General features: G+C 45.1%; 1 protein-coding gene across 4 annotated transcripts in view; it reads right to left on the reverse strand.

Moving 5' to 3' along the window:
• The window catches only part of wdr37 (WD repeat domain 37), a 154,609-nt gene that overhangs the window by 99,943 nt on the left and 27,809 nt on the right, over positions 1-26,857 (reverse strand). For 2 of the 4 annotated variants that reach the window (XM_038798325.1, XM_038798324.1), the window contains one exon: positions 17,874-17,897. The exons of the other annotated variants lie outside the window; for them this stretch is intronic. In XM_038798325.1, coding sequence (XP_038654253.1) covers positions 17,874-17,879 — 6 coding nt within the window. In that variant the 5' untranslated portion in view covers positions 17,880-17,897. The remainder of the gene's footprint in view (positions 1-17,873; positions 17,898-26,857) is intronic. 4 annotated transcript variants of the gene reach the window in all.

Consider the following 26,857-nt stretch of genomic DNA (forward strand, 5'->3'; position numbering starts at 1 on the left):
CCCATCCTGCCCTCTCCCCCATCCCCATCCTGCCCTCTCTTCCCCCATCCCCATCCTGCCCTCTCTTCTCCCCCCCATCCCCATCCTGCCCTCTCTTCCCCCCCCCCCATCCCCATCCTGCCCTCACTTCCCCCCATCCCCAGTGTGCCCTGTCTCCCACCCTGTGTGTGCCCTCCCCCCGGGGTGCCCATTCCAGTGCCAGGTTCCCCCCCTCTCTCTGTGAGTCCGGCCCCTCCCGCACCGCTATTTTTTTTAAACGCTCGCAGCTTTTTGTTTTACAAGTTCGGGGGGATTTTATTCATTTATTTTATTCATTTAATATTTATTTCTTTCATTTATTTTACTCATTTTTTAAAATTCATTTCATTCATTTAATTTTTTATTTTAGTTTTACAAGTTTGGGGGGGGGGGATTATTTGATAACATTTTACAGGGAAAAAAATGCAGAACTTTGGACAGATGGAGACTCCATACTTTCCGACACCGGAAAGCTTCACCTTCATCCAACAGGTTCCATTGGAGGAGCGTGTACAAGGCCTAAAGGGACCCAAAACCATTTCCTCCATTTTTGTCAGCAGCAAACAAGGACAGGAAATGATGGGTCGCTCAGGTTGGACGGCGTGGGTCGCTCAGGTTGGCCTGCGTGGGTCGCTCAGGTTGGCCGGCGTGGGTCTCGAAGGCCAGCCGGCGTGTGTCGCGAAGGTTGGCCGGTTGGTAAAAATGGGTCCCCAGAAAAAAAGTTTGAAGAACACTGCACTAGGTTACCATGCTGCCCTTTGCCACTTGAAGTTGATGACAGTTCCATTTATATATGAATGGTTAAGCCTTTTCTCTCATTCATTATGAAATATTCAATGTGTCTTAAATGTATTCAATCTTATTCAAGGATCATAATTTGTGAACATGCCCGATTTCAATCCTGCGGTCCACAGATAAAAAAAGGGCCACTCATCGGGCCCACTCACTAGCCTACGTTACCCATCGCTGCTCTAGGTTAATCCATGTTACATTTTAACTTTTTTCTTCCTCTACAAGGGCAGAATTCCTTTCTCTCCTCTATTTTTACAAATTTTGATCTATTTCAGAAGCACTCTTCCATCCTTGTGGAACAATCTCCTGGGCGAAAGACACTACAGAAATCTAAATAATACCTATTGGGTTTGCCCATACAAGATATGTCCTCTAATACTTAGCCTACAGTGGAGGTCAAGCTGCTCAGCCTGGAGTATCTGGATTATTTCTTGACCTTTATTTCAGCAGGTAACTGGGAAGGCAAATGGAATGTTGGCCTTTATTACAAAGGGAATGGAGTGCAAAAATAGGGAAGTTCTCCTGAAACGATACAAGGCACTATTAGTTAGATCACACCTGGAATACTGTGAATAGTTTTGATCCCTTATCTATGGAAAGATATACTGGCATTGGAGGCGGTCCAGAGAAGGTTCACCAAGTTGATCCTGGGTATGGCGGGATATTGTTATGAGGAGAGGTAAGTAGCCCAGGCTTGTACTCACTGGAGTTTAGAAGATTGAGACGCAAACTTATTGAGACAAATAAGATTCTTAGGGAGTTTGACAGGGTCGATGCTGAGAGGATGTTCCCTCTTGTGGGAGAGTCTAGGAGCAGAGGGCATAATCTCAGAGTAAGGGGTCACCAATTTAAGACAGATTTTAAAAAAATAAATATTTTTATTGAAGGAATTTTTCGTATGTACAAAAATATGAAAAGCCCCTAGTCGCCACATTCCGGCGCCTGTTCGGGGAGGCTGGTATGGGAATTGAACTGTGCTGCTGGCCTGACTTGGTCTGCTTTAAAAATCAGCGATTTAGCCCAGTGTGCTAAACCAGTCACCTCCGGACTCAGAGCCACCCCTAAGTCCAGAATTCTGGACATCCGAAAACCCCTTCCAAAACTCCCTCAAGCCGAGACATGCCCAAAACATATGCACGTGGTCCACCCCACCCCCTGCACACACCTATCCTCCACCCCCAAAAAGAACCGCCTCATTCTCGACTTGTCTTGCAACACCAGAGGTGGCAGCCTCCGGACAGGACAAAGCTCTCACCTCCAGGTACCTGAACCTGCTTCCCCCAGGCAACTGATACATCTCAAGCTCCTCCAGGCCTGCAAACATTCCTCCCACAAACAAGTCCCTGAAGTTATCTATTTCCACCTGCTGCCACCCCCTGAACCCAGTCACCCTGGCGCGAGCCCATAGTTGTCACATATCGGCCCCCACAGTGACACATTTAAGACAGAGATGAGGAATTTCTTCTCTCAGGTCAATGAATCTGTGGAATTCTTTATCGCAGAGAATTGTGGAGGCTGGGTCATTAATTATGTTCAAGGCTGAGATAAACAGGTTTTTAATCAGTAAGGAAATCAAGGGTCATGGGGATAAGGCGGTAAAGTGGAAAGTGGAGTGGAGGATTTTCAGATCAGCCATGATCTCATTGAATGCCGGAGCAGATTCGATGAGCCAAATGGCTTATGCTCCTGTGTCTTATGGTTATGGTCTTACAGATTGCAGTCATATTTCCTTTTCTCAAGTCTGCAAGCAAAATCCTTCAAACACCAAACAAGTTAAATTTGGTCTGAAGAAAATTTAGCAGTGAGCTGATAAAGGACTAGAAAAAGACATGAACTGTACCTCAGAAAAATATGTTTTAAGAAATCTGCCCCAAATATTATACGTGAATTTTTTTTTCTGGTTACACTAAACCAGAAACATGAGCAAATCAATTAATAGGATGAATAATCAAAAACACTAAGGTTAACTGCTCAATTTCAGATGGCCACCAACCATGCACTTGGCAAACTTTGAAGGCTGAAAAAATATTTTGTCACATGTTGAAAGTTAACTCAAGCTCAGGCTTTTCTCACATTGTGCTCCATTTTAATAGAAATTATAGACATTTACAGTACAGGAGGAGACCATTCACATGCGTACCCACGTGCCTTTTATTTGGTATAATGGTTTTTGCCTTTACTACCTTTTCAGGCAGTGAATTCTGGATCTCCACCACCTGCAGAATGAAAAAGAAGCTCCCCTTGAATCTCTCTGAACCTCCTGTATCTTACCCTAATTCTGTGCCCCCTTGGTTATGGACCCATCAAACAAGGGAATAGGGCCTTCCTATCCAGTCTGTTTGGACCCCACATGAGTTTATGCACTTGAATTAGGTTTCCCCTCAGCTTCCTCTTTTCCAAAGAAAATATCCCTACCCTAACCTGTGAAAACAAGTAGGAAGCACAGCAAGATCATTTTAAAGTAATCGTGCATCAGTGAATAAGGTCCGCGTAAATAATAGCAAAAAATATGAAGGCCCTTTATCTGAACATGCTTGGCATGTGCAATAAGAAAGATAAACCAGTGACACAGAGAGATGGATGGTTTAGATCTAATCACCATTACAGAGATATGATTACAAGTTGACCATGGTTGAAAAATAAATATTTCACAATACACAACATTTCGAAAAGATAGATGGAATGGAAAGGAGAACGAGCAGCCATGATAGTGAGAAAGGATCTTGGCTCAGAAGGTCAGGGAGTATATTCAGTCTGGGTGGAGATTAGCAATAGCGAGAGTCAGAAACCACTGATGAAAGTAGTTTGTAGGCCCCGAACAGCAGTTTACAGTTGAACGAAGTATTAAACAAGAAATAATTGGAGCTCATAACACAGGCAATGAAATATGGTGCAGCTTTAACCTAATACGGACTGGAGCAATGAAATTGGCACAGGCGGTGTGGAAGATGATTTGTAGAATGCTTTCACGTGTTTCCTGAAACATTATGTGATGGAACTGAAGGATTCAGGTTTTAGATTTCCTCTATTTTGAACTGGTCAGAACAGAACAGACTGAGGTTCTGTTAATTCAGCAGGTCTCCACCTTGGACAGTACATGAAAACCAGACATAACATAAGGCGATTTGCCCCTTATCTGCTATCCTCACTCCCTGGAAAAACTCATGGCCATCTGACATTAGTTTTTGCTCGTGAACATTTGCTCCATTTGCCTCCAGAAATAATTCATGGCCTTCTGATAGAAACTTCATTAACTTCTGCTTCATTAACATTTGGCCTGGTGGCCAGTGAAAATAACTCATAGACAACAGTCAGAGGCCTCTGCTTGAAATAACAGAAACTACAGGATTTGCAGGATGCATGTTATCTAAATGGCTTAGCTGAATTAGATCTCCACAAAACCAAAACACTGGTTATGAAAATCGTTGATCTAAGGCCTGAGATCAGACTAACGTAACACAAAGTACCAACAATTACCAGAGGAGTTTCACTCCTTCAAGGTAACTGTTCATATTTGTTATCGGCAGAAGGAATAGTCTACAGAGGATTACGGGTGCAGGAGGGGAGGGGAGAAGCAGACTCACAGATGCTCATTATAAGCTAGTCTACTTCACAAGTGATAAGAAGAAGCAATCACTTTAACTTTGTGTTAGAACATACTTTGTAACAGTATGTGATTAGTTTGAAAAAGTACAATTCTTTAGATCATTATTATCCAACCACTATCTATTAACCAATGGATAAGGAGTCTGGTTTAGAATATCACATTGTAAACTGTGATTATAGGTATACACTTATATTATGTACTCACTCTGTATAACTTTGAATACAAGTAGTAATGTAATCTTTCTGTACCAGTCCTGTATAATATTCTGCATGTCATAAGCCCTTATCACAGTATCCTTTGTCTTAAAAGTAAAATGGCCCAGTTCAGTTTCCAAGGCCTGCAGTAAAGAAGGCTGGGGCCTCTTAACAATACAGCTGATAAGGAAAACTGAGGTTTGTTTTTTTGGGAATCAAGGTTGCTGGCATCAGCCTGTTACAGGGGCTCAGCAGCCATAAATACCTCCTCTGTAGGATGAAGGAGTTTCAGGTTAGCAAAGGTCTGGAGTATGTGACCTGTTAGAATTTCTAAAGGTCACAGGAGACTCCTTGAACATTTGGAACAGCGTCATCATGTAAACCTTAGTAGGTCTTGAGAAAACATTACTTGCTAGGAAAAGGCAAGGATACACAATGGTGGGACGGGTAATGAAGAGTGGTAATGAGAGTCTAAAATGTTATATATCCTCTGTTTGTAAGCCGAGATGAGTTTTGGCTGACTCGAGTGAATGGTAGGCAAAAGTTCCTCTCCCAGCTGTATAAGATCTTCAATAAAGCTTATGAACAGAACTGTCTACACTTGATCCTTGACTACTTTTCCGAGTGTAACAGAACAAACTAGAGATAAAGCTATTTTAGATGTAGTATTGCACAATGAGGCAGGGTTAATTAGTAACCTCATAGTAAAAGGAAAATAGTGATCATAATTCCATATTAAGTTTGAAAGCGATCACGAACAGTCTTAAACTTAAACAAAGCCAATTACTTAGATAGAAGGGAACATCTGGCGAAGGTTGACTGGGTAAAAACAATAAAAGAAATGGTGGGAAACAGTTAAAGAAACAATACAATACGTGGCTGAGATGCTGGGCAACTTAGTGGGGAGGAACACTTCCCACATCCCACCGTAAATGGACAGAGCACATCGGTCGCTGCGCTCGAAGCCCAAGGCAGGGGAACAACCGAGAGCAGTCATAGCCAAACTGCACCGGTACCGGGATAGGGAGACAATCCTGCGCTGGGCCAAGGAAAATAGAGCCTGCAAATGGGAAGGGCACGCCATCCGAATCTATGAGGATCTTGGAGCAGACATAACTAAGAGACGGGCTGAGTTCAACAGAGCGAAAGCAGCTCTCTACAGGAGCAGAGTGCGTTTTGGTATGCTGTAAATACCGGGGGGGGGGGCCTGGCAAGGGGCAACGACACGCCGACGGGGGGGTGATGAGTTGCCGCGCCCCCCCCCCCCCCCCCGGCAGGAACACCCAGAACAAAAAACAACCCACTGCCCAAGGGACCGCTCCAGGTGGGAGGCCAGGCCCCAGCACGAGGGAACGAGAGTATTGGAGAAGGGAGAGCAGGCGAGAGGGGTGCAGGGTAGGATGGGGGAAGAGCGGGCAGAAAACCCTAGAGGCCAGGCAGAGGAAAAGCGAGACAACAACCCCCGAGAACGGAGCCACCGTACTAGCAGGAAAGCTAGCGCCCGGGGCACGCAACAAAGCAGGCCGCAGCGCAACCCCAATAGGGGGGAAGGCGCCAGGCAGGGGAGGGGGGGATCACCCATCAAAATCGGGAGAGCAAACGGGGACAGTAATAGGGGATAGAGGGGAAAAGGGAGAGACCGGGTTGGGGGGGGGGGGGGGCACACAGGGAGCGAGGGACCGGGGAGGGGAAATGCAGGGACAAAGGGACAAAAGAGGCCAGAAAAGGAACAGGGCTACAAAGTGCCACAACCAAGGGCTCGAAACAAGGAACCGCTGCAAGCACCCACCCAGTACGGTCTGTGGGCGAAGGGGGCCCCCCCAGAGTGCAGGGGACTACCCGCGTGGCGGACACACAGTGGACGGCCACGGCGGGTGCCCCCGGGACAAAGGGAAACCCCGGAGCGCAGAGACCCGACCACATGGGGAGAGCAGTTATAGCGGCCATCCTGGACGGCCCCCTAACAAAGGGAAACCCCGGAGGGCAGGGGCGTGTCCACCAGATAAATATGGTTAATCCCACAGGAACGAGGGGGAAGAAGCCCCCCACCAGGATAATCACCTGGAACGTAAGGGGACTTAACGGCCCAGTGAAGAGATCTAGAGTCCTCACCCACCTCAGAAACATGAGGGCCGACATAGTCTTCCTCCAAGAGACGCACCTGAGGGAGCAGGACCGACTGCGAGTAAGAAAGGGCTGGGTGGGACAAACCTACCATTCCTGCTATGGGACAAGGGCCAGGGGGGGTGGCGATCCTGATCGGCAAGAGGACAATGTTTAGGGCGACAAAGACGGTTACAGACCAAGGGGGGCGGTATGTCATGGTCAGCGGGGCCCTGGATGGGGCGCCGGTAGTTCTAGTCAACGTGTACGCGCCCAACTGGGACGACACGAGTTTCATCAAAAAGACCATGGCAGAAATCCCGGACATAGCGACGCATCGACTAATCATGGGGGGGACTTCAACTGTGCACAGGATCCAAAGACGGACAGATCAAACCCCAAAACGGGGAAAACCTCAAGCATGGCAAGGGAACTCAGTCACTTTATGAAGCAGATGGGAGCAGTGGACCCCTGGAGGTTCGCCCACCCGGGGAAGAAAGAATTCTCCTTCTTCTCCCCAGTACACAACGTGTACTCCAGAATTGACTTCTTTGTGGTGGGAAAACGGTGCTTCCAGGGATAGACAAAGTGGAATACTCCGCAATTGTGATATCAGACCACGCTCCACACTACATGGACGTGCGGCTAGAGACGGGAAGGGCCCAGCGCCCCACATGGAGGTTGGACGGTGCCTTACTAGCTGACAAGGCCTTCAGCGAAAGGATAGCGCGGGCCATAGCAGAGTACACGAAGAACAACCAAAACGGGGAGGTCTCACCCTCCACGTTCTGGGAAGCGCTTAAGGCCGTACTAAGAAGGGAAATCTTTGCCTTCAAAGCGCAAAGAGATAGGGAGGAAAGGGTGGCTAGGCAGAAGCTGGTCGACTCCATACTGGAGGTAGACCATAAATACTCCAAGGCCCCGACCGTAGAGCTCCTGGCGGAGAGAAAAGAACTACAAAGGAACTTTGACCTGCTCTCCACCAGGAAAGCAGTACATCAACTCCGCCAGGCGCGCAGGACCCTGTACGAATACGGAGACAAAGCCAGCCGCCTGTTGGCACACCAGCTGAGAAAGCAGGCAGTCACCAGAGAAATTGCGCAAATCAGGGGTACCAGAGGCACGTTGGAAACAGAACCAGAGAGGATTAACAAAACCTTCAAGGCCTTCTACCAAGAGCTGTACACCTCAGAGCCCTCAACGGGGAAGGCTGGGATGAACCGGTTCCTTGATGGACTGGACATACCAGTCGTGGGAGAGGGCAGGAAACAGGGCCTGGAAGCACCACTAGCACTGGGAGAGATCATGGACAGCATTAGCTCCATGCAGACGGGGAAGGCGCCGGGACCGGACGGATTCCCGGCGGACTTCTACAAACAATTCACGACAGCGCTGGCCCCGCACCTGCGGGAGATGTTCACAGACTCGCTAGCTAGGGGCACACTGCCACCCACGTTAGCACAGGCCTCAATCTCGCTGATACCTAAGAAAGACAAAGACCCAACGGAATGTGGGTCATACAGACCCATATCTCTGCTGAACGCAGACGCCAAAATACTGGCCAAAATCCTAGCCAAAAGGCTAGAAGACTGTGTACCTGAGGTGGTCACAGAGGACCAGACGGGCTTCGTCAAAGGTAGACAGCTTACCTCGAACATCAGGCGCCTGCTGAATGTGATAATGACCCCCTCCGGGGAGAGAACACAAGAGGTGATCGTCTCCCTGGACGCAGAAAAGGCCTTCGACAGAATCAAATGGAAATACCTCATAGAGGTACTGGAGCGGTTCGGGCTTGGAACAGGGTTCCCCGCTTGGGTAAAGCTCCTATACAACGCTCCCATGGCGAGTGTACGGACCAACAATACCAACTCCCAATACTTCCAGCTGCACAGGGGCACCAGACAAGGATGCCCACTGTCCCCGCTGCTGTTCGCACTAGCAATCGAACCGCTAGCAATCGTGCTCAGGGCAGCAAAAAATTGCAGGGGGATCCGAAGGGGAGGCAGAGAGCACAGAGTCTCACTCTATGCGCTCCTCTACATCTCGGACCCACAAAGCAGCATGGACGGAATCATCGCGCTCCTGAAAGAGTTTGGAGCCTTCTCGGGCTACAAACTCAACATGAGCAAAAGCGAGATCTTCCCAGTACACCCGCAAGAGGTGGGGCAGCACTAATGGGGCTGCCGTTTAAACAAGCCCGACACAAATTCCGCTACCTGGGGATCCAAATAGCCCATGACTGGAAAGGGATCCACAAATGGAACCTCACCAGCCTGACGGAGGAAGTAAAAAGGACCTGCAAAGATGGAACACACTCCCACTCTCCCTCGCGGGGAGAGTCCAGACGATCAAAATGAATGTACTGCCCAGGTTTCTCTTCCTGTTTAGATCCATTCCGATCTACATCCCCAAGGCCTTTTTCAAAGTGCTGGACAAACTTATCATGGTGTTCGTATGGGGGGGGTAAAAATGCTAGGATCCCAAAGAAGGTCCTACAAAAAACAAAATCCAGGGGGGGGCTAGCCCTCCCGAATCTACAATTCTACCACTGGGCGGCAACAGCCGAGCGAGTAAGGGGATGGATCCTGGAGCCAGAAGCCGAGTGGGTGCGTGCGGAGGAGGCCTCCTGCATGGGGACCTCCCTCCGGGCCCTCGCCACGGCAGCACTCCCATCCCCACCCAAAAAACACTCCAGCAGCCCAGTGGTGACAGCCATCCTCCAATCCTGGAACCAACTGCGGCAGCAATTTGGCCTGACCAAAATATCGGACAAGGCTCCCATCTGCAACAACCATAGGTTCACACCAGCACTGACTGACGCCACCTTCAAAAGGTGGAGGCAGGACGGGGGGACACTGACAGTCAGGGACCTATACACGGACGACAGGATCGCAACACTGGACGAACTGACAGAAATTTCGGCTAGCCGGGGTGAACGAGCTACGGTACCTGCAGCTCAAAAACTTCTTACGAAAGGAGACAAGGACGTACCCACAACCGCCACGACAGACACTACTGGAAGACCTACTGGACGCAAGTATCCTAGAGAAAGGGAACTGTAGCGACATGTATGACCGACTGGTAGAAAGGGACGACACCGTACTGGACGCAACAAGAATGAAATGGGAGGACGAGCTGGGGATTGAGATAGGGTGGGGACTCTGGAGCGAAGCACTGCATAGGGTCAACTCCACCTCCACGTGCGCAAGGCTCAGCCTGACGCAACTAAAAGTGGTACATAGAGCCCACTTAACAAGAAACCTTATGAGTAGGTTCTTCCCAGAGGTGGAGGACAGATGTGAACGGTGCCAAAGAGGCCCGGCCAACCACGCCCACATGTTCTGGTCTTGCCCCAGACTTGTGGAGTACTTCTTCGAGGCTACGTCCAAAGTGGTGGGGGTGAGGGTGGAGCCATGCCCGATAGTGGCGGTCTTCGGGGTTTCAGACCAACCAGATCTATTCCTGGGGAGGAGGGCGGACGCCCTTGCCTTTGCCTCCCTGATCGCCCGCCGTAGAATCCTGTTTGGCTGGCGGTCAGCAGCACCGCCCAGAGCTGCAGACTGGCTGTCCAACCTCTCGGAATCTCTCCAAATGGAGAAAATCAAATTCGCCATCCGAGGGTCGGACGACGGCTTCCACAGAACGTGGGAGCCATTCATGCAATTGTTCCGGGACCTGTTTGTGGCCAACGAACAAGAGGAAGAATAGTCGGGTGGCCAAGAATCAGGAGAAAATGGACAGGAATCGGGGGAAGGTAGCCGGGGGGCTACGGGTTCGATATGGGGGTTTGATGGCACGCTAAGGCCCAAAACCAAACTGTAAATAAATGCCTAAAGACATGTGCCTCGGCCATATTGGGAATGTAAAATATGTATGCCGGCTAAAGGGGGCGGCCACAGTTGTTATTATGAAGATGCTTACCTGTAAATATACATGTTAATTTTTGCGTGTTTTTTTTTTCTAATAATTTGTAATTTGTCATATATAAAATATGAAAACTCAATAAAAAACATTTTTTAAAAAAACAATACGAAATGTTGAAAAAAATTATTTCCATTAAAAAATAAAAATGCAGCAAGATCTATCTATGGCTTAATAAGGAAGTTAAGGATAGTATTAGATTAAAAGGAGAGATTTATAATCTTGCAAAGAACAGTGGTAAATCTGAGGATTAGCAGTGTTTTAGAAGCCAGCGAAGGGAAATCGTGAAATTTACAAAAGGGGGGGGAATGAAAGAATATAAAAACAGATTGCAAGTATATAAAAAGCAGAGCAGCTAAAGCAAACATTATCATGGGGAATAAGACAGAGACATTGAACAGACAATGTGTGTCTCTCTTCACAATGGTAGATACAAATACAAATTACTGGGCAGAAATAAAGGCTAATCTTGTAACAAATAAGATAGAGGAAATTAAAGTATTTTATCCCAGCAGAGAAAAAGTACGGGAAAAACTTAAGGACATCAGAGAGGGTGCAGAAAAGATTCATGAGAATGGTTCCAGAGACGAGAGCTTCAGGTAAGTAGAAAGACGAGAGAACTTGGGACTGTTTTCTTGGAGAAGAAAAGGTTGACAGAAGATGTGATAGAGCATTCAAAATTATGAAGGAACTGGACAGAGTAGATAGGAAGTAACTGTTTTGACTGGTGGAGAACAAGAGGGCACAGATTTATGTCGTTGGCAAAAGAAGCAATAGCGACAGGAGATCTTTCACTCAATGTGGTGAAGGCAAGTTCAATTGAGAATTTCAAATGTGGCTACAGGGAGAATGCGGGGGAGTTTTACGATCCCAGATCAGACCCACCACTGGCTAGGAAACTGGACAGAAACCCCAATATTTTATTTTAATTTTGTAAGACTGCGAGGAAAGGTACATCGCATGAGGAGTTATCAGGGCGGCATGGTAGCACAGTGGTTAGCACTGTTGCTTCACAGCATCAGGGTCCCGGGTTCGATTCCCAGCTTGGGTCACTGTCTGGGCAGTCTGTATGTTCTCCCCGTGTCTGCGTGGGTTTCCTCCGGGTGCTCCGGTTTCCACCCACAAGTCCCGGAAATTGTGCTGTTAGGTGCATTGGATATTCTGAATTCTCCCTCTATGTACACGAACAGGCGCCAGAGTGTGGTGACTAGGACTTTTCACAGTAACTTCATTGCAGTGAAAATGTCAGCCTCCAGGCTATCAGGGAGGCAAAGACCAAAACATCAGTCTCTCTCAACCCCTGGACTCCCCTTTCTACACCCCAAATATCGCCACCCCCACACGCAACACCTCGGACATCACATCTGAGAACCCCTCCCAGAACCGCCTCAGTCTTGGACACGTGGACATGATTCGCAGCCCCCCTACCCCCTACGCACCACCCACACCTATCCACTACCACGCCAAAGAATCTACTCATCCTCGCGAATGCAGGTATTCTGATGAATCTGAAATATCACATTAAATGTCCACCATTGCGTTTCTACTGACCTATCTCTTTCTTTTTAAATTTAGAGTACCCAATTCATTCTTTCCAATTAAGGGGCAATTTAGCGTAGCCAATCCACCTACCCTGCACATCTTTGGGTTGTCGGGGTGAAACCCACGCAAACACAGGGAGAACGTGCAAACTCCACACATTATTGTGACCCAGAGCCAGGATCGAACCTGGGACCTCAGTGCCGTGAGGCTGCAGGACTAACCCACTGCGCCACTGTGCTGCCCTATTGACCTATCTCTTAACCTTATTTGCCAGTTCACTTAAGTTAGTTGTGTTTTCATGGCCTCATAATTGTCTTTTTATGTTTCTCTCCCATTCTTCTCTCCCTCAAACTGAATGTAAAATTCAATCACATCACAGTCAACCGAGGGGCGCCTTCACTACACAGTCATTAATGAATCCTATCTCACTGCACAATACCACGTCTAGTATAGCCTGCTCTCTGGCTGGTGCTAGAGTGTGCTGTTCTAAAAACTATCCCGAAAACATTCTATGAATTCTTCATCTCGGCTACCTTTGCCAATTTAATTTTCCCAATCTATATGCAGATTAAAATCTCATGATTATCAGTGTACCTTTCTGAAAAGATCTCACTGTTTATTCCTTTACGCCCCATCCTAATGTATGGTTACTGTTAGGGGATTTGTAGACCACTCCCACAAGTAACTTCTTGCCCTTATCATTTATGATCTCACCCCAAATCATTTTTATGTCCTTGCTTCCATTGGTACATTAGAGAGGGATGACCCAAGTTCAAAAAGAGGTGATCTCATTGAAACATACAATACTCTGAAGGGGCTTGAGAGATTAGACATGGAAGCTTTTTCCCCTGGCTGGGGAATTTAGAACATAGGGCGATAGTCTCAGGATATGGGACCAATTGTTTGGGTCATTTTCTATTTCATTATTTCATGGGATGTTGGTGTCAATGGTAAGGCCAGCATTTGTTGCTCATCCCTAATTGCCCTTGAACTGAGTGGCTGATTAGGCCACTTCAGCGTTTATTGGTTGTGGAGTCACATACAGGCCAGACCACGCCAGGATGGCAGATTCCCTTCCCCAAAGGACATTACTGAAACTGTGCCACTGTCTCCCCTAACCAAGGTGAGGAGAGACTTCTTCACGCAAAGGGTTATGAACATTTGGAATTCTCCATTCCAGAGGGTTGTGGTTGCTCCATTGCTGAATATATTGAAGGCTGCGAAAGACAGATTTTCTGGAGTTGAGGCTGAAGATGGGGCAGAATCATATTGAATAATGGAGGCAGCTCGGCAAGCCATATGGTCTACTCCTTCTGCTATTTCTTATGCTCTTAAGTATCAGTTGTCCAATCTCTCTTCATAACTAAAACTCACCAGTCCAGCCAACATCTTCGGAAATTTCCTCTGTACCCTCACAATGCCAGACCAGAGCCACACACAGTATGAAAAATGAAAATGAAAATTGCTTATTGTCACAAGTCGCCACATTCCGGCACCTGTTAGGGGAGGCTGGTATGGGAATTGAACTGCCTTGGTCTACTTTCAAAGCCAGCTATTTAGCCCAGTGTGCCAAACCAGCCCCTCAGCTGTAGTCACCAGTACTCCAGCTGTGGCCTAACCATTGTTTTATACAGTTCTAACATAGCCTCCCAGCTGTTGTACTCTGTGCCCCGACTAATAAAGTATCTTGCACGCTTTCTTGAACTTCTTCACTACCTGTCTAGCCATCTTCAGGGATCGGAGGACGTGCACTCCAATGTCCCCTGTTCCTCTAGACTTCTCTGCATTTTATTCATTAACCCAATAATTAAGTCTTCCCTTGCCATGCTCAGTGTCCCCATTACCTACATTTTTCTACTTTGTTCCTACTTGCAATATGTTTTTGGCTAGAAACTTGAGTCACATCAGACATCAATGTATGTATTGTTGAAGAAAATATACTCAACGAAAGGAAACTTGAGAGGGAGGAGAGAGACAGACACACACACACAGATAGACACACAGGTTTCAGAAATTAATCCCAATCTCTAACAAAAGTACAGGGACAAAAGACGTTCATGCTACAAATACCAAAAAATGCCTACAACAAAATAGGTTTCGAAAAACTGGTCTGAATTCCATACAAAAATATTAGACCTCAGGTGATACAATGCGAATATTTAAAGATCCTGGAAGGGCAGCACGGTGGCGCAGTGGGTTAGCCCTGTTGCCTCACGGCGCCGAGGTCCCAGGTTCGAATCCCGGCTCTGGGTCACTGTCTGTGTGGAGTTTGCACATTCTCCCCGTGTCTGCGTGGGTTTCGCCCCCACAACCCAAAGATGTGCAGAGTAGGTGGATTGGCCAAGCTAAATTGCCCCTTAATTGGAAAAATGAATTGGGTATTCTAAATTAATAAAAAAATAAAAAAGATCCTGGAGACCCAATTATGATTAACCAACATGATTCTAAACAATCCCCAGCCTCTTCCCATAAATAGAATAAGATTAACACTTACATAAAGAGTAATTTCAGTGCAATGGGTCAGGAATTTTATTTTGTCAATGGCTAATTTTTCACAATAATTTTTGGAACCACCTCTAGAGCACTCTCATTTCTCCATTAAATGCATTGTATACTAAGCAGTTCAGCAAAGCATCTTTTAGAAAGTAGAATGGAAACTCCAGGATGAGCCATACGCAGGGTCAAAGTACCCAATATTAATATTCATTCAACATCATAAAAAGATGTTACTTCGTATATTACCAAGACAGTGGCAATAGATGTCAGAATACATTGAAGTGCATACAAGAAAAGAACAGAAACTTGGGAGTATATGTGCACAAACTAGTAGCAGAAGATGACAGGGTAGGTTAAGAAAGGCATAAGAAAACCTGGTCTTTATAAATTGGGATGTACAATACAAAAAAAAAGTTATGCTGAACCTTTATCAGTTACTGCTTATAAAAATTCAGATGATGTCACCGAGAGGCAAGTTGTAGATGTGAAAGAGGGGGTATAGGATATATCCTTGGGGTGGATACCGGAAAGGAGGAGAGAGCCATTGCAAGTATTCGCTAGCTATTCTCAGGAGAGGCAGTGGCACAGTAATATTAATAATAATAATAATCACTTATTGTCACAATTAGGCTTCAATGAAGTTACTGTGAAAAGCCCCCAGTCACCACATTCCGGCGCCTGTTCGGGGAGGCCGGTACGGGAAGTCCACAAGCTCATCACACATCTACTGAAGGAGAGTCTGTGGCCTAGTGGTATTATCGCTGGACTAGTAATCCAGAGACCCAGATCCAATGCTCTGCTGATCCCAGATTTAAATCCCGCCATTGCAGATGGTGAAATTTGAATTCAATTTTTTTTAAATCTAAAGATGATCATGAAGGCATTATCAATTGTCGTTAAAACCCATCTGGTTCACTAATGTCCTTCAGGGAAGGAAATCTGTCTCCCTTACCTGGTCTGGCCTACATGTGACTTCAGCAATGTGGTTGATTCTTAATTCCCCTCGGTGGGCAATAAACGTTGGCCGAGCCAGCGATGCCCATATCACATGGACGAATAAAAAAATATATAAATTATAGAGAAGAATGAAACCAGTCATGTAGAGTCCCACCCAGTCTGATGACAGAGACCATGGAGTGGATTTTAATGGTCAGCATGTCAAAGGCAACAGACAAAAGGATAAGGAGGGCTAGTTTGCCCTTTATCGTAGTTATGAACTATTGCAATACTATGGATGAGGGAAAGGGGAGATTCAAACAATTCCGAGAAAGATGCGCATAGATTTATTGTGTAAGAACTTTGGAGGGGAAAAGGAGGTTTGAGATGAGGCAGCAGTTCATAAGGATGGCGGGGTTAGACTTGACTTTTTGAGGAGAGGGGTGGCAGTGGCAAATCTGAAACAGAAAGGACAGATCCTGAGGAGAGAGAATTGTTAATGATGTCAGCTAACACGGGAGCCAAGAAAGGAAATGAATTAGCAATATTTTATAGCAATAAGCTCCTGCAAGCAATAGGTGAGTCTCATAGACAAAATGAACTTTGAATGTATGAGGAAAACTAGAAAAAGAGAATTCCGGGTTAGATCAAGGGGGAACCTTAGAAGAAGTTATGCCTGATGGGCTATGGGACGGAAAAGCAGCAGAGACAGCTAAGCGCATGGTATCGATCTTTGTCACAAAAAAAAATCCACAAGCTCATCACACATCTTGTTGGACAAAGAGGGAAAGGTGGTTTATGAAGATGGTTAGTGGTGGAGAAGCTGGACGTGGCTTTGTTTTCCTGGATGATCTTGAAGAGCGGGCAGTTTTGGTGATGGAAAGCAATGCTTTAATTGGTGTAACCAGATCTGGTGATGAATAGTTGAAATATTTGTTCACAAGCAATAATAGTTATGAAATGTTAATACCCATAGCAAAGACGGTAAAAATTGAAAAATTGAAAAAATATATAGTTTTTAATATACTTGGGATGGTTTCTTTCAAACGGAATGAATTTCGAAACTATTGTTTATATTCCCTCTAGTATGCTGATGTGCTCCATGTGTGATATACTGCACATTTACAATGAAGACTGATAAATTAACTACTCGTCAACTGGAAGCAACATTCCCAGTGGAGATGAGCATAACAACTTGTTAAACATTTTGGGTGGAGAGAGTCGTTAGCCTCACCTTACAAACGTGAGGTTTTTGAGGGATCTACAAACAACTGCCAAGACGGTGTATTCAATGCATTGGAAATGGAGAGCCAATGGATGTTAGTACGGGCAGGAATCATAGGAAAGTGGATTTTAAACGAGGATAGGAATCCATGTAAGAGACTATTTGGAGCACGAGTAGTTTTTCATTAAAAGGAATTTGGGATTAACTTCATCCTCTGAAATAATGCTGCAGGAGGAGGAGGATTTGGCCATGAATAGTGAGAAACAATATTGTTTGCATCAGTCCAATTATAACTGTGAAGAACCAAGGCAGTCATGTGTCAAGTACATTCAAACTCCTAGTTCGCACGTTGGCGAATGTCAGTGGGTACCGCATCAAAGAATAGAATTCTCATATTTAATTTCTAATGACATGGTAAACCAACCTGAAAAGCAATAATCAAAAATAACACAAGCAGTTATTTTAGAGATGAGAAAGCTATATTTGCATATAGAAAAGCAGATCATCAATTTAACACAGCACCACCTCCCCCATCACAAACGCACAAGAATTAGGATGGGGGGGTTGGGATGGGTTCGAAACATTTCAGTTAGACATTATTAGTTGGAGCTATTTTAACTGCTTTGCACAAGTGTATTTCGAGGTCATGTATTAAAAAGATTGAACAAAGCAAATACTTAACACCGTTACAAATTAATACACAAGTACATATTTGTACCATAAGCAAAGGTTCATATCAAAACTTCACCAAATTAACAAAAACTTTTCTTGCTCTCAAGCTTAACTTGTAAAGTTCAACAATATGTTAGCACATCATGCCTTAGCCATTAACTGAAAGCAAGTGTCTTTCGGTTCACTACAAAGCTCAGTATTTTTCTAGAACTGTTGATTTACCGAGCTGTACCAATTTGAAAATGTGCAAACAAGGGCAGTTTAACCAAATTAAAACACAGAAAAGGCACCATCATGCATGACAACATTAATTCTCCCCCCCCCCCCCCCCCCCCCCCAACACTTTAAAAAAAAAATTCTCTCTTACCTCCATATTTATCCCACGTCACAGCTAAAGGAATGTAACCAGAACAAGACAAATATATGAGCTGGTATAGTCCTTCAAATTATGAAACAAGGAAACCCCCAATTAACTAATTTTGCATGAAAACTCTAAGCTTCAATACACAGTAAAGAATTTTCCCCAGTGAGCTAGAGCAAACATTAGACAACAGGATAGCAGTCAATGGACCAATGTCTACGTCAAACCTAACTATTCTCTATCCTGTCAACACCATATGTAAATGCACATTGAAAACAGCAATTAGCAAACACTACACTCTCTTTCTAAGCTGCTGAATCATGTGGTTGAAGGTAAAAGTCGCCTTAGTAACCAGTAATAATGATAGCATTCAGCAGAATAGAAATAGGAGCACATCACTCAATGGCTTTGCACAAGTTGGTATTTTTATACCAAAAGTGCCGCAACAGACAAAAAAATTTAGTTATTTAAAAATGAACTAAAACCTCCCAATTAAATTGGTGCTATTAAGGTAGAAATGCACCTTTTTAAATAAAACTTGAAAGACTTTTTAAAAGGTTATGTACATACATAAACAGACACAAATCATTGCAATATTTCACCCACTCACAAATGTCAATCTAAGTAACTCATTAAAAAACTCACATTTATAAAGCAGCTTTAATATAGAAATGTCCCGAGTCATTTCACAGGAGTGTAAGACAACAAAATGGGCACGAGGGAAACAATGGAGATATCAGGCGGGTAACTAAATACTTGGTCAGGGCAGCACGGTGGCGTAGTGGTTAGCACTGCAGCCTCACGGTGCTGAGATCCTAGGTTCGATCCCGTCTCTGGGTTACTGTCCATGTGGAGTTTGCACATTCTCCCAGTGTCTGCGTGGGTTTCGCCCCCACAACCCAAAGATGTGCAGGCTAGGTGGATTGCTAAATTGCCCCTTAATTGGAAAAAATGAATTGGGTACTCTAGATTTATAAAAGAAAACTAAATACTTGGTCAAACAGATGAGTTTCAAGGATGGTCTTAATGGAGGCTAGGAAGGTGGGGAGGTAAAGAACTAACGGCCTGGACACTCAATGCCATGGCAGGCAAAAAGTGAGACAATGGGATTGGAGGATACAAAAGGCACAAGCTTGAGAAACAGAGTTATCAGAAGGTTGTAGACGAGATGACGTTCCAGAGAAATGGAGGGCAAGGTTATAAGGACGAGAATTTTAACTTGGGAGACATTTGGGGACATAGGTCATGAGGTAAGTAGGATTTGACGTGGGTAATAAGGGTAATGAGTTTTAGATTAGCTCAAACACAAGTAGAATGGAGGATGGGAATGTGCCAGGTGGACACTGAATTATTGAATCTTGGATAAAACGTTTCCAGCAGCAAATGGGTTCAGGCAGAGAGAGATGAGATGTTACAGACATTACTTGCAGGGTATTTCTGATGAAGAGCTTATTGGCTCAGAAATTCAGCCCCCTTGTTTTTCATTCTTTCATGGGATGTGGGATCACTGGCAAGGATTTGTTTGCCCATTCCTAACTGTCCTTGAGAAGCTGGTGGTGAGTTGCCTTGAACCACAGCAGTCCATGTGTTGTAGCTATACCCACCATGATGCTGCGAAGGGAGTTCCAGGATTTTGAGCCCACGACAGTGAAGGAATGGCAACATAGTTCCAAGTGGGCTGAAGGGGACTTTGAAGGTGGTGGCATTCCTATCCGCCTGCTGCCCTTCTAATTGGTGGAGGTAGCGTGTTTGGAAGATGCTGTTGACACAGCCTTGGCAAGGTGCTGCACTGCATCTTGTATGTGGTATTCTCGTGGGCAACACCATAGCACAAATGGATGGCACTGTGGCTTCACAGCGCCAGGGTCCCAGGTTCGATTCCCCGCTGGGTCACTGGCTGTGCGGAATCTGCACGTTCTCCCCGTGTCTGTGTGAGTTTCTTTCGGGTGCTCCGGTTTCCTCTCACAGTCCAAAGGCATGCAGGTTAGGTGGATTGGCCATGATAAATTGCCAAAAAGGTTAGGTGGGGTTATTGGGTTACGGGGATAGGGTGGAAGTGAGGGCTTAAGTGAGTCGGTGCAGACTTGATGGACCGAATGGTCTCCTTCTGCACTGTATGTTCTATGCTGCCGCTATGTGTTGGGTGATGGAGGGAATGAACATTTAAATTGGTTGATAGGGTGCCAATCAAACAAGCTGTTTTGTTCTGGATGATGCCATCCTTTTTGTGTGTTGTTGGAGTTGCACTCATCCAAGCAAGTGGAGAGTATTCCATCACACTCCTGACTTGTGCCAGGCTTAAGACAGTCAGGAAGCAAATTATTTGCCTCAGAATTCCCAGTCACTGACCTGCTCTCGCAGCCATTCTATTTATATGGTTAAACCAGTTCAATTTCTGGTCAATGGTAATTCCCCAGGGTGTTGATAGTGATGGATCCAGCAATGATAATACCATTGAATGTCATGGGGAGATGGTTAGATTCTCTATTGTTGGAGATAGTCGCTGTCTTACATTTGTGTGGTGGTGCGAATGTTACTCCCACTTATCAGCTCAAGCTCAGGGGAACATGCAGAGGTAGGAAGAGATGTCATTGCTCAAAAAGGTATGGTTATGATTGGACCAAGGTGGTGTGGTCAACCACATTCAAAGGCTGCAAATAAGTCAAGAATATGGGGCTGACCCGTGTTCCATAATAACAAAAGATGTCATTGAGAATATACATTAGTTAAGGGCCAATGTATTTGACTGGAGAGCTTCAATCATGGAGTTTGGGGGAAAATGGGCAAGATATGGAAGATGACAACACATTGGAGGACTTAGTAGAGAAAGGGGCCAGAATTCACAACCTAAGCCCAATTTGTAAAGTACACCAGCCATTTGGAGATAACCGCTTAAACCACTGGAGATAATCACTCCCATTTCTACACTCTTTTTCCACCAGCATAACTGAAAAAACAGACCGTCGCAATTTAGTGCCTGTTGTTTCAGGAATCTTGCTGTGTGAAATTGATTGTCACATTTCCCTTCATTAAAACAGTGGCTACACTTAAAGAGTATTTAATTATCGATGAAGTGTATACAAATCAACCTTGTGCCTTCTTTCAAAAAACATACCATATTTAGTGGAGAACACAAATATCCCGCACTCGAATACTTCAATGCTGCAAAGTGTGCTTACAAACATCACCTATCACCAGGATGGGCATGCATGCTGCACTGCTATGCATTCACATTTAGTTCATATGTTTAATTTTCAGAGTATGTTGCCTATTGCCAGCATGTAGATGTCTTAGGGAAAATGCTGGAAAATCTCAGCAAGTCTGGCAGCATCTGTAGGGAGAGAAAAGAGCTAACGTTTCGAGTCCGATGACTCTTTGTCAAAGCTCAAGAGTGATCGGACTCGAAACGTTAGCTATTTTTTCTCCCTACAGATGCTGCCAGACTTGCTGAGATTTTCCAGCATTTTCCCTTTCGTTTTAGATTCCAGCATCCGCAGTAATTTGCTTTTATTTATGTAGATGTCTTAAGTGCTCTCAGGAGAAAGCTGGACAAAATTGTAAGTACATCAAGAGGGTGGGCCAGGTGCACTAAGGAACTTGCACATTCTGAAGGGATAGCTCTGGGTATCTATGAAGTGTTTGTACTGGATGAAATGCCCATCATAAATTAGGAGAATATACAGGAGATAGCCAATGTGATATTCGACAAACCTTCAAAAGTTAATCAATGACTAAAGCAATCCCATATGTCATTTTCAGAGCATTACAATCCTCCTGAATGGTTTCTGAAGGTGAAGGTGAAGGGATGAACTTCCAATCTACATGTCGTAAATAGTCCTGTGTACATGGTAATTTCCTAGAAATTCCTTCGCAGGGAGCTATCAAGGAGCCAAACAGTTCTTCACAAGTGCTGCAAATACAAAGAGCCTTGAACTTAATCTTGAAAGAGCCCCTTAATGACAAAGTGGGCAAGCTGAGGAATTAGATGAAATCTTCACTGGCTTTGCAGAAAGACTGATGATGGAGCGTTTGCTCAAGATGAGTGCAAACGTATCCTATCCAGCCACCCACAAAAATATAGCTAGCAGGCAGACACTTTATTAAAAATAGCTCCAGCTGTAACATCTGATGGCCCAGCACCGGTCTAAGATTATTGTAAGAAAAGTAAATGGGCCAAATGACATTGTTCCCATATGACACTGTGACATATAATTCATATGCAGAGGACAGATCAAGCAAGGAGTCAGAGCAGTGTTCAATTAATAACCGATATACCAAGCATCCAGAGGATGCTCCTCTGATTTTGGGTGAAACACAGCTTCCTCAATCATTCACTCCCTTTGTAGTGCAAACTTATGCACATGTGCAGCAAATTGCAATTTTCTTCACAATCTTTGCTGATCTGTAAAGGTGTTGTCCCCCAAGTCAATTCAAACACAGTGAGAGGAGACCAAAAAATGGGACTGGGGAGCAAGGCATAGAAATCACGAGACTACCATCCTGTTAGCTGCATGATACAATAATGATGGCATAGTTAACTAATCACCACAATCAATATGTTAATTAGCCTCAAACAGACCCAGCTATAAGGTGAGGAAACCAGAGTGATGGATCGCTTTGGGAACAATAGATCCAAAATCATCTGTTCGTCCCAAACATGCTACACTGACCATATGTCAAACTAAGCATATACTCCATTCCAAAATATTTTTCTGAAAAATTCATGACCATCGTTTCCATAGGGAGCTTCTTCCTTAGATTTACCTATTGTTTACTGAAACAATATCTGTGCAGATTAGCTTTGAGTTTACCCCTCATCATGTTCTATAGGAGGGGGGAAGGAGGAGAAGGGAGGTTTGTGGGGAAGCAGGAACGGGCATTAACATTTCACAGAAGCAGCAGCTTAGAGACAGGATTTTGTCCCCCTCTGTGCATAATTGGTATTATATTTATATTGGTTTATATTTAATACCAGCAGTAATCCGAATACTAATTCTGAAGGGATGCCCATGGACACCTATCAAGATTGCCCTCTATGGGCATTCTATTTCTATATTCACTTACGCTCCTTTCCTTCACATATCTAACGTGTTCTGAAATGTTGATACAATCTGTGTTTGAATCACCAAATCCAGCAATGTATTACAACTTCTGTACAAAAATAGCTCTCCAGCTTTCCAGTCCTAAATTTTTTGCAGTTAATCTTATATCAATCTCCCTTCAAAGCTTTCCCCAAAGTAGATTTATTACTTATTTTGTACCAAAACGTGTCACCTCATTTACTAATAGATAAAATTTTACCACTGTCATTCCCATTCTATCAAATATACCCTCGCAATTTCCTTCAGGATTACTTCCTATGTCTTCTTTACCAGCATTTTAGAATCATAGAATCTAGAGTGTAGGAGGAGGCCATTCAGCCCATCAAGTCTGCACCAACCCTTGGAAAAAGCACCCTAGTTAAGTCCACACCTCCACCCTATCCCCTTAACCCAGTAACCCACCTAACCTTTTTTGGACACTAAGTCTCCAAAATGTTCCCCCACTAATAAATCTATCACTTGCCCTGGTTCATTACCAAGTACCAAATCTATTATGGCCTCCCCTCTGGTCGGACAATCTACAGACTGTGTTAGAAAAGCTTCCTGGACACACTGCACAAACACCACCCCATCCAAACTATTTGATCTAAAGAGTCTCCACTCAATATTTGGGAAGTTGAAGTCACCCATGACTACGACCCAGTGACTTCTACATCTTTCCAAAAATCTGTTTCCCAATCTGTTCCTCCAAATCTCTGCTGCTATTGGGGGGCCTATAGAAAACTCCCAATAAGGTGACTGTTTCTTTCCTATTTCTGACTTCAACCCATACTACCTCAGTTGGCAGATCCTCCTCGAACTGCCTTTCTGCAGCTGTTATACTATCTTTAATTAATAATGCAACCACCTCTTTTACCACCCTCCCTAATCTTATTGAAACATTTATAACCAGGAACCTCCAACAACCCTCTTCTATCCAGGTTTCCGTGATGGCCACCACATCGTAGTCCCAAGTAGCGATCCATGCCTTAAGTTCACCCACCTTATTCCTGATGCTTCTTGCGTTGAAGTATACACACTTCAACCCATCTCCATGCCTGCAAATACTATCCTTTGTCAGTGTTATCTTTCCCACTGCCTCACTACACGCTTTGACGTCCTGAACATCGGCTACCTTAGTTGCTGGACTACAAGTCCGGTTCCCATTCCCCTGCCAAATTAGTTTAAACCCTCCCGAAGAGTACCAGAAAACCTCCCTCCCAGGATATTGGCGCCCCTCTGGTTCGGATGCAACCCTTCCTGCTTATACAGGTCCCACCTTCCCCAGAATACGCTCCAATAATCCAAATACCTGAAGCCTCCCTCCTACACCATTCCTGTAGCCACGTGTTCAACTGCACTCTCTCCCTATTCCTAGCCTCGCTATCAACCTGGCACCAGCAAGAAACCAGAGATGACAACTCTGTCTGTCTTGGCTTTTAACTTCCAGCCTAACTCCCTAAACTCGTTTATTACATCCACACCCTTTTTCCTACCTACGTCGTTGGTACCAATGTGCACCACGACTTCTGACTGCTCACCCTCCCCCTTAAGGATCCTGAAGACATGATGCGAGACATCCCTGGCCCTGGCACCCGGGAGGCAACATACCTTCCGGGAGTCTCGCTCGTGATCATAGAATCTCCTATCTATTCCCCTAACAATCGAGTCTCCTATCACTATTGCTTTTCTATTCTCCCCCCTTCCCTTCTGAGCCCCAGAGCCAGACTCAGTGCCAGAGACTTGGCCGCGAGGGCCTTCCCCCGGTAGGTCACCCCCCCAACAGCATCAAAAACGGTATACTTGTTTTGAAGGGGAACGGCCACGAGGGATCCCTGCACTGTCTGCCCATTCGTTTTCTTTCCCCTGACTGTAACCCAGCTACTCTTGTCCTGTACCTTGGGTGTGGCTACCTCCCTGTAACTCTTTTCTATTACCCCCTCTGCCTCCCGGATGGTCCGAAGTTCATCCAGCTCCAGTTCCCTAACACGGTCTCTGAGGAGCTGCCGTTGGATGCACTTCCCGCAGGTATAGTCAGCGGAGACACCCGTGGTATCCCTCACCACCCACATCCTACAGGAGGAGCATGCAACTGACCTAGCCTTCATCCCCTCTTACCTTACAGAATACAGCTGCACTGTGGATCAACTGGAACTCCGCCCTCCGACTCTGCTCCCAGTCAGCTGCAGTCTCTGTAAACTCCAAGCTCCTTTCTCGCTCTTTGAGGAAATGTAGGAAATGAAATGAAAAGGAGCACCTTGCTCCCTCCTCATTTAACTCCCTCAGTCACCAAACTCTCACTATAGTACTCAAATGCACCAAATTCAGCACTCCCTCAGTCACCAAACTCTCACTATAGCACTCAAATGCACCAAATTCAGCACTCCCTCAGTCACCAAACTCTCACTATAGCACTCAAATGCACCCAAATTCAGCACTCAGTGCAAACAAAGTCTGCACTGTAACTAGCTCAGATTTATACCGTGACTGTAGCCTCTGAAAACTGGCCTAATCCAATTAACTAATTAACAAGCTCCAGATGCAAGTAGTTACAAGTAGAACCTTTGTTTCAAGCGGTTTGAAAATTCACCTTCTTCTCAACCAAACAGCAACTTTTAAGTTAATTAACTATATAAAAGACTAGACTTTAGATAAAAATTAAAAATAAACCCTTAATATCCCTCAGTCACCAAACTATCACTGTAGCACTCAAATGCACCCAAATTCAGCACTCAGTGCAAACCAGAGATTACAACCTTAGAGGTCCTGCTTTTTAATCTACTGCCTCGCTCCATGAATTCTTCATGTAAGACCTGACCCTGCATTCTACCTATATGATTGACTTTTCACCCACCCTTTTAGGATGCCCTGCAGCCAATCAGTGACATCCTTTACCCTGGCACCAGAGAGGCAACACACCATCCTGGAGTCATGTCTTTTGCCGCAGAAACACTCCCTGCTCCCGTGGTGCTTTTCCTTTCTGCTTCCTTCTCTCTCTCTCTCTTCCCCCCCACCCACCCCCCCGCCGTACTTGTGACGCCAGAAGCTTGGCTCTGATTGCACTTCTCCGAGATAACAGTGCCCTCATCAGCTTCCAAAATGGAATTCCGATTTGTGAGCAGGACCCCAGGAGACTCCGACACTACCTGCCTATTCTTCCTGGACTCGCCAAAAAAGTTGTGAGTGCTGTATTTCTGAACTACAGAGACCTAATTAATAAATCTATCTGCAGAGGCCATTACAGGCTGCAAACAGAGACTTTAACCTGCAAGCTTGCTGCGAAGGAAAGTGTGCTAAAAACCATCATTTGAATTGAGATTCTCTTATTCCTTTTATTTATGATTTTTACACTTTACCACCCCTGTGCAGGGGTGGGGGGAAGTTAAAGTGGGAATTAGGAATTAGCTAATAATTAATCAATTGCATTTACTGCATATTTCATCATAGTTCTTGCTATAAATAGACAGTCACTGTATTTGCATTGACAAACCCGGTGACTGTAATTATTGGGTAGCCAATGACTTTGGGTATTTTTCTAAGAATTATTGGTTAATTCACTTGTGTTGTGCCTCCGGGTCAAGTGGGGCTGGAATTGACCACACACTAGCCCAGGGTGTCATAACACCGCCCTCTTTTATCCTCTGTCCCGTAAACATGCCCCTCGCAGGTCTGGTGATCTCTGCTGCCTGAAGGTGGGTGAAAGCCTCGAGCCCTGCGCTCTCTTTTATCCTCTGTCCCGAAATAGGCATTCAGCCCTTCGAGCCTGTTCCATTATTCAATGAGATCATGGCTGATCTTCTACTTCACTAACATTTTCTACACTATCCTTATATCCTTGATGTTTATAAATATGTCAAAATGTATCAATCTGAGGCTTGAATAAACCCAACTACTGAGCCTCCACAACCC

Source organism: Scyliorhinus canicula, chromosome 5 (genome assembly GCF_902713615.1).
Source record: "Scyliorhinus canicula chromosome 5, sScyCan1.1, whole genome shotgun sequence".
Taxonomy (NCBI): Eukaryota; Metazoa; Chordata; class Chondrichthyes; order Carcharhiniformes; family Scyliorhinidae; genus Scyliorhinus; species Scyliorhinus canicula.